General features: G+C 39.9%; 1 protein-coding gene across 1 annotated transcript in view; it reads right to left on the bottom strand.

Annotated features, from left to right (window-relative positions):
- Nucleotides 1-1,211: 1,211 nt before the first annotated feature.
- The window catches only part of LOC107713292 (MORN repeat-containing protein 5-like), a 12,319-nt gene continuing 4,869 nt past the window's right edge, over nucleotides 1,212-8,661 (bottom strand). The window contains exon 5 of the mRNA XM_016518751.1: nucleotides 1,212-1,385. Within this exon, the coding sequence (XP_016374237.1) occupies nucleotides 1,288-1,385 (98 nt within the window). The 3' untranslated portion in view covers nucleotides 1,212-1,287. The remainder of the gene's footprint in view (nucleotides 1,386-8,661) is intronic.

The raw sequence follows: 8,661 nt of genomic DNA, 5'->3' as shown, positions 1-8,661 counted from the left end.
TTTTTTTTTTTTTACACACTTATTTTTTGAAGTATACATCTAAATATGTTTCATTCACTGCCATGGTATTCCCAGCACAGTGTTTTTTGGAAGGGAACACTCTTTTGTATATCTGACTGTTATGATGACAAGTTAGGATAGACTATTATGGCATATACCAAATATTACAGATAACAGATCATTCGAAAAGAAAAAATAAGTTTTTTTTTGTCACTTTCAGTGGCATTTTTTGCCCTGAGCCCTGGTTAATTTCTGTCTCTGGTATAAATGCATGGGCCAGTGTTGGGTCTGTGTGCACGAGTGAAGCAGGAAGCAATCACAGGCTGATGGAGGAGCTGGCAGACCCTTCACGGGTCAGTGTGTGCAGTAATGACTCCATCACTGATTCCATCACCATCACATACAGGAATTCCCTGTCAGTCCACATCACAGGAATGATCTTGTATCCCGTGTTCTGTTTCAAAAGACCCACTGAGACATAATCTTTTACTAAACTATCCTCTCTTCACTCATGCACACACTTATTTTTTTTTTTACAGAAGATTTTGCATCACTTATTTTTTTTTTCGAGCTGAGCAGGAATCTGACTCATTCACGTCATTAGAACACTGAGCTGTATTCAGCTGTTGAATGTTATCGCAGTACTGGTCATTTGCTTGGGCAGAATACAGCAATGATGTAACATTTCTTACTTGAGTTTGTACCCAAACCCACTATTATCTATTCAAACATCATTTTGTCTTTAAAATAAACTGTATGTAATGACTTTTAAAACCTAAACTCATTTAATGATATTTTATTCTTTTGTGGTTTGTTATGTAGCTGTTCAGTTGAGATATTTTTCACTTATAATAATAATAATAATAAAAAACAGAAAATAAAGCACATTTAGTGCTAATGCTAACTGTGTAATAATAATGCTAACTGTAGTATATATTAAAACATTTTTAAAAAATATATATATTTCGTACATATAAAGCTTTTGCATATAGATATACTTATAACACTTAATGCAAATTCATGTTTTATTTCTATTTTTCCATTAAGCATTCATTCATATTACATGATTTCTGTGGGTTGCAGTTTTACAGATGTCAGTTTAGTGATAATCACTCATTTTTAAATATATTTTTAATGTGATAATATTTACTTATCACTCTTATGATCACTTATTAAAACTCTTAGTTCAGTTTTGGAAAAGAAAGCATTGGCAAAACGAATTAACGTCATAAAGCTGCATTATTAATATGTCATTCAGATTTGGCCTGCCTGTGTGTGTGAGTGTTCTCAATTCTCCTCCAGCGTGTTGCCTCTTGGACAGTGGCCAATGAACTCATCCCAGCTCTTCCTGCAGGTACGCACAATCCACTCGTGTTCTTGGTCGTCTACAAGGGCAGATAATACATATTTCACTCATTCTGATAAAGAAAAACGCTTTCTAGGTTCATAATAAAAGCAAGAAGTCTGCACGCGTAGCCTATAGCACACTTGTAAATGAGATACGTGCTATTTTTTCCTTTCGGATTGTTTGGTCAAAAATCGAGCTCCAAAAGGCATGTGTCAAACTCATTCATATGCGGTTAAAGGCAATTTACATTTTTTACGTGCGGGATTAAGACAACAATTATGAAAATTCGCTCTCAGCAGCCTACTTCACGCGGCAATCAATCACTCCCCTTTTCTCTTCCCCATTCCCAGAGATGATTCCGCAACCAAAAACAGTGGATAATATACTGCTTTTTTAAATGGTTAAAACTGAAAGGAGTTGCTAATTGCGGAGCGCGAGGTAGTTCTGCTGCTGGTGCTGAATGTGAGCGCGCAGCTGCACGCACTTGAGCGCTCACCCCCATGAACGTGGCGAACTGGGCCCATTGTTGAGAACAGGTCTTAAGCTCTCCTCTGATTGTCGGTAATTGCACGCGATGGCCCTAAACGGCCTCTCCACGCGCCTCCCGCCACTTCTACCTGGCTCCCGCGCGCGGCAATTGAGACTTTTCCAGCACGCGACCGGTCCATTCTGCGACAGCTGCATGCTAACGTCTCACTTCATTCAGTCGCTCCCACCTCACGCTCTCCACATGGAGGTCACACTCGAGAGGAACATTTCATCACTATTTTAAGCCAATTAATACCTCCGTGGACGCTTTAACCAATGGCTGATGGACAAGGTCGGTCTACAATTACGTCTCGGTAAACGGGTTTTGGTAAATGGACTGAGTTCGCACGGTTATATTTGCACGAAATTAGCACCTCAGTACTTATTGTTTGCCTGGCATTCATGCACTTGCTAAATTCATAGGCGAATACAATCCTATTTCAGAGCACACGTGTCACTCACATCAAATCAACTGCAAATAAATCAACGTCCATATCAGTTTTCGAGGGCTGAAAGGGCCTGTAAATTATACTTCTGACATGCGATTTACATGACAGTAGTGTTTCAGATTGAACTGCGTTACAGGTAAGTCTGTATGTCCACCGTAGACATCAATAAAAGCTTACAAAAGCAAAGTTCTTATAATATAGCATATCAGCATCACAGCAGTGTAAATAGTAGCTGCTGCCTTATTGGAAACAAGCACCACAACAAAATATACCTACAGGCCTGAATATTATTCCTGCTGGAAAATGTGTTATTTGTTAACAGGCCACAAGTCATTTTATTTCAATGCAAAGTTCTGTCTTCTTGACATCTTTGGGCCAATGCACAATTTTATAAACAGTACAAGTCCTTATGGTACCTTACAGGGTTCCCACGGTCATGGAAACATTAATGTTCAAATTGTGTTTTTCAGTCATAGAACTTTCTGTTCTATACAAAATTTTAAGTGCAATTTCTATAAAATTATTTTTTTAAATCCTTGTCCAGTACCCACAAATGATTGGAATAGCCATAAGTCATTCACAATTGCACATTCATTGTGGGAATGCTGTTTAAAGAACTGTCGTAGCCCTCATACTTCCTCAAAATTCATCTCCTTGAATTTCCGTAACCCATATAACCATCTATTTGTTTTCATTACTAATGTTTAGTTCCTTTTTCTTGCAGCTTTTTTTTAAATTCTGATTTTCCCCTTATCAATTTATTTACTTTTTTCTTGTCTTTTCTCTACATTTTTCTTGTTTATGTGGAAGTCTTTTTATTCATAAGTACAATCTCTTTTTTGGGAACTTTCCCAACATTTGCTTTCCCCCCCTCCGATTTATTGTAGTTATGTGCTTGTATTTTGTACAAAACACAAATTATTTCTTTGTTTCTAATAATACTCAGTTAACTGAGCCTCCTTTCCTCATGATCATGTTTAGCCCTCACTCAGGTGGCCTAACAAATATGATACACAGTCTTCCACGATCAAAGCCCAGGAATCAGAAGGGAAGCAGTAATTGTACCTTGTTAGAAGGTGTTTATCTCAATCCTTAAAATACAGTCAAAAAGAAAAGTGTTTCTTTCCAGAACTGCACTTTTTTTATTAATGGCTTTAGGATCTCTGATCATCTGAAATTATTCAAAGGCTCAAGGAGCTGAGTGTGTGTATCCTCACCAGCTGGAGGATCATCTCCTGACAAGGTTTGATGTTACCTTAAAACAGTGACTAGTATGCACATTAGAACATGAACCTTTAGCAATTATCACAGAAGCAGGAAACCACTGCAAACCATATGGCTGTACAGCTTCTGGCTTAAGTGAAGTTATGTGTTACCAAAGACCATGCGCTAAAACATGACAAATAGTGTTGTTTAAAAAGCATAATCACTGTCAAATCTCCAAATATTTAACAGGATAGAGCAATATATAGCTTAATGCTAAGCCAAGCAATACTGTTAGTATTTTTTATATTTTACTATTGTTTGTTCTAAATCTGTTATGCTATCTATTCAGAACTTCACTTGTCCTGCAGTGGTACTGATTGATACCCTCATATGATAACTAGATTTACAAGTTTTGCCTGGCAAACAATACAACAGCTAAAAACTTTCTTAGACTAGAGATCTGAATCATATCTATAGAGACCAGAATATTACAGAAATTTGGGGTGCACTCTTTTTACTTGGGCCAGTAAGTAACCACCTAACAACGACATAGCAATGCACTAAAAACCACCCAAACACTTTAGCAACCTAATAGCAACCCCCTGACAACCACACACAACATCCACAGTGGAGTTCTGCATGGCCAATCAACACTCAGAAAACTATAAAAGTCATTTTTAGTATGAAAATAAACTGTGGATAGTATATGGTCCATACATTAGCATGTCTTGACAGGTCAATCAAATTTAATCACTGTAAATAGAGTCTATCAACCTCCTTTGCTCATTTACACACAGTGTTATTAAAACTGGTTGTAAACAGGATTTCCAGTCATATCATAAACTAAACGCCTGCCTCCTACTGCCGGCTTGGCTCCAGGTAGTTTGCTACAAACGAGGCACCTTATATACTCCCTAAAGCCTATAATCCTGCTACCTCTGCTGGGCAAGGCTCATTACAAACGTTCTGTGTAATGACGGGCTTTAGTGATGCCCCCACTCATGTTTCAAAGCCTTTCTCGTCAGGAAGGAAACAGAGGAATCATCCCATGTTCTTACAGCAGTCTTCCAGGCAAACCTTCCTCTCCAGGAATCTTATAGAGGAAACTGGTCTAATGACAAATAGGTGTGTCATTATGGAATGATTTGGGTAATGTAATTAAAAGATTTTTTTTACATATTCAGAAAAGAAAAGTTCCTGTGCAAAAGATGACACCGTAATGCAAGGTGATTGTGAGTTGGTTACTTACTAGTCCAAGTCAAAAGAGCCCACCTCCCAAGTCTCTATGCTGTTCTGATCCCTAGATATGGCTTGGGTTCTTCCTTTAATGCAAGTCACCAAGTAAAAACAACTGCAAATCAGGTAACTTTAGACTGGAGTACACTAGATGATTTTAGACCAATTTTTGAAGCATCATACACTAAACAACTGAAGATCACATACTACCAGACTTTCAAGTCATTCCAAACACAACAAACTCAGCTGGAGTTGGAGGTAAGTGTCGTTAAGTCAGTTAAAACGGGGCATCATACAATTCAGTGTGTTCCGAAAGAAACTCAATATATCAAATACATTTGATATCCTCCGACTGGATGGGATCATAGCCTGAAGCTAAAAAATTCAAAGTGTGTGCCCATCATGCACTACAAGATTTTTTTATGATATGTCAACTCCAGCTGCCCAAAATCATACTGTCGCTGACATTTGGCTAGTAGTGACTCATCCAGACTTCAAACTGGGGCAAAAATCTGGGCAAAAGTCATTTTGGTGTGTTCCAGCTCACCTCTCCTCAACAAGCTGCAAGATTTGAGGTATTGTTCAACACAAACGGTAACTACTTGGGGTTGGAGGTTTAGAACAGACAATAGTGAAAGAGCAAATACCACTAACTATCAGTGGCGGCTCGTGGGTTTTAAAATAGAGAAGGCACACTAATTGTATTGGTCTGGGGATCCCTGTAATTTGTATATATACTGTTTGAATGACAGCTTGGTAAATCTGTTGGAGATCAAATATTCAATATTGCTACTCATCATAAGTACTTGTTACATTATCAGCGCAGCTGGAGATGTTCAAACTAATATCACGTAATTTATGTCTCTATGATGATTGGTTGGTATCAGAAGGGAGGCTATCCTCCCCTACGAGGTTTCTTTTCTCAACACTCCTCAGCGCTGAAAGTGAACACTAAGTAAAAGTAATTTTTTTTTACCAACGGAGGCACAAGAACTCAGCTCTCCCCGGCCTCTCCCTCCCCTTCTCTATCACTTAGCGGTTGTAATTACATCAGCAGATTCGGCATATTCGCGATAGAAAAGCGGCGCTTTCCAACTTCAGTAACATGTTATGGTATTACAGCTGTGAAATTACAAACAAAAAATACACATTCTGAGACATGAATTGTGAATTTTATTAACATTAAATCATCCTCCCATTTTCACCTCAAAATGTTGGGGAAGCTGTGCCTCCCCTGCCTCCCCCGACGAGCCGCCACTGCTAACTATGTATCTACTGTTATTTTGGTAATTTAAAGGGATAGTTCACCCAAAAATGAAAATTACCCCATGATTTACTCACCCTCAAGCCATCCTAGGTGTGTACGACATTCAGACGAATACAATCGGAGTTATATTAAATAATGTCCAGGCTAATCCATGCTTTATAATGGGAGTGGATGGTAGCCACTCCCTCATGAACGCGCGGACGACAGTTAGCGGAAGCTAGAGATTAAGGTTTATAAAGTTGTAAATAAATATGTATATTTTTCTTACACAAACGCATTGCCATATGGGTATACAGTTACTGTGCTTTGGTGTGCTTGGATTGAAGACAAAGGAATCTGGTCGACTGGGGCAGAACAGGACATATGGAGGAGACTCAGTCTGCCTTGTACCCATCTCAAGGGGCAGTCCTTCATGATCAGCAACCATCAGCAACCACTGCTTGTAATAACCAAGATTCTTCAGGGATTCCTCCCATCTGCTTTTCTCGTACTCTCCAACCAGCTTCAGAGTTGGCCTACAGCCTGGGCATTTCCGCAGACCTTCCTGTCCAGCCTGGGCTGCTGCTGCCTAGAATTGCCACCCCCATCATGCCTACCTCCTGGATCCTACTGTTTCTCTGCCCCACAGCTGTAGTTGAGTTTGTCCCTCTTTCCTGTCCTCCCAAAAACATCCTCCCACAGGGAACGTGGTTCCTCTTCGTTTGCCTCTTCAGTGTCTGCGCCCTCTGTGATCCTTCATCCTGAAGGGAAGCTACTGGCAATAAATTCTGTCTTCACACCCATTTTGACAAATGCACCATCACCACCAGGCGATAAAAATAAATCCATAGGATGCACAATATTCCATACTGTAATACGCTCCAGCGTAAGAATTGCCATTGATTTATGTTTTAATAGGAATTCCGCTATGAAGTCTATGTGAAAAATCTCTCAATTCCTGCTCCATGGGACTTAGTCAAGACATCATGTTTAATTGCCATTGGTCGGACAAACAGATAGTCAGCAAAAACTCTAAGCAGGACCAGGGATTTAAAGGGATAGTTCACCCAAAAAGAAAAAAAAATGAGCCATCATCAGCCACATGTCGTTCCAAACCCGTATGAATTTTCAGATTTTCACAATTTTTGGTGTTCCACAGAACAAAGAAACTCATGAAGGTTTGGAATGACATTAACTAATAAAAAAATTAAAAAAACTATCTCTTTAAAGGTTGAGCCAATATTGTTATGTTGAGCAGTCATAACTGGTAACTATGGCTTACGTGATATGTCTACTTTATTGTAAGTGGCTTTGATTTGAAAGCTTCTACTTACAACATGAATGTAAATGCAAATGAAGTCTGTGATGTGGACTCTTGTGGAAGCGGGTGGGCTTTGGCTCTGGGAGTCATAACCAGGATGTGGTTTAATGTGACAGGTCTGCACTCTTGTGTAAGTCTCGATCTCTGATGTTTGCTCTCACTTTCCAGCCGCATGTGGTAAGGATGTAATCCCAGAGGCCTGGAAATGATCTGATCTGAAGACTGAACAAGTACCACACTGACGCAGAAGTGACAGTCTGTTTGCTAACCCTGAATAGAGGCATGGAGTGACTGACACATGGAAATGTGTACGAATATACCAGGAACACAAATAACTGTCCAATATAAAAACACATATCAGTGTAACTTGGAAGTTAAAGTTCAAATCACTGAGACTTTGCTAAGCTAGGGTGACCATATGTGCCCTTTTCCCCCAGACATGTCCTGGTCAGGATTTCTACATTGCCTAAAATCAGAGGCAGACTTACGCATTAGGCAAAGGTAGGCAACCGCCTTGGGCCCCCAAAAGCCAAGGACCCCCTAAAATGCTTTTCATCTACGAGATGCGCATTAAGCGCGTGAACGGTTGCTTTTTACTGTTTATCACTGATCTGAAGACTGAACAAGTACCACACTGACGCAGAAGTGACAGTCTGTTTGCTAACCCTGAATAGAGGCATGGAGTGACTGACACATGGAAATGTGTACGAATATACCAGGAACACAAATAACTGTCCAATATAAAAACACATATCAGTGTAACTTGGAAGTTAAAGTTCAAATCACTGAGACTTTGCTAAGCTAGGGTGACCATATGTGCCCTTTTCCCCCAGACATGTCCTGGTCAGGATTTCTACATTGCCTAAAATCAGAGGCAGACTTACGCATTAGGCAAAGGTAGGCAGGTTCCCGCCTCCTTCTTCCCGTGACTACGAACTTTGTTACAATCACCAAGACAACCGTCTGCGTGTCCGAGTTGAACACACTTCTCGTGTTTCTCCAAAACTGTTCACTAAGCTTACGATTAAATTTCATATTTGAAATCACCAAAGAAATCTGACAACAACTGTGTCATAAATGTTGTTACTTTTGCTCAAATAGCGTTATTAAAAGCTTATTTTTCAGGCTAGATCAGCCAGTGCGCACGCGCAGCCCTAAGAGCGTGTCTCAGAACGCTGACTGTTTCAATAGCAACCGGGACTTCTAACGGCAGCTGCAGTGACGCGCTGACTTTACCGATTGGCTGTTTCATTCAGAAGGCGGGGCTTCCTGCGATTGAGCGGCCATATTGAGCGTTGCATTTTTCCCCATTCAAAACTATATGAGT

Source organism: Sinocyclocheilus rhinocerous, unplaced genomic scaffold (assembly GCF_001515625.1).
Source record: "Sinocyclocheilus rhinocerous isolate Xijiao unplaced genomic scaffold, SAMN03320098_v1.1 scaffold688, whole genome shotgun sequence".
Taxonomy (NCBI): Eukaryota; Metazoa; Chordata; class Actinopteri; order Cypriniformes; family Cyprinidae; genus Sinocyclocheilus; species Sinocyclocheilus rhinocerous.
Note: the sequence above shows the minus strand (reverse complement) of the source record. Positions and strands in the feature narration are given on the sequence as shown.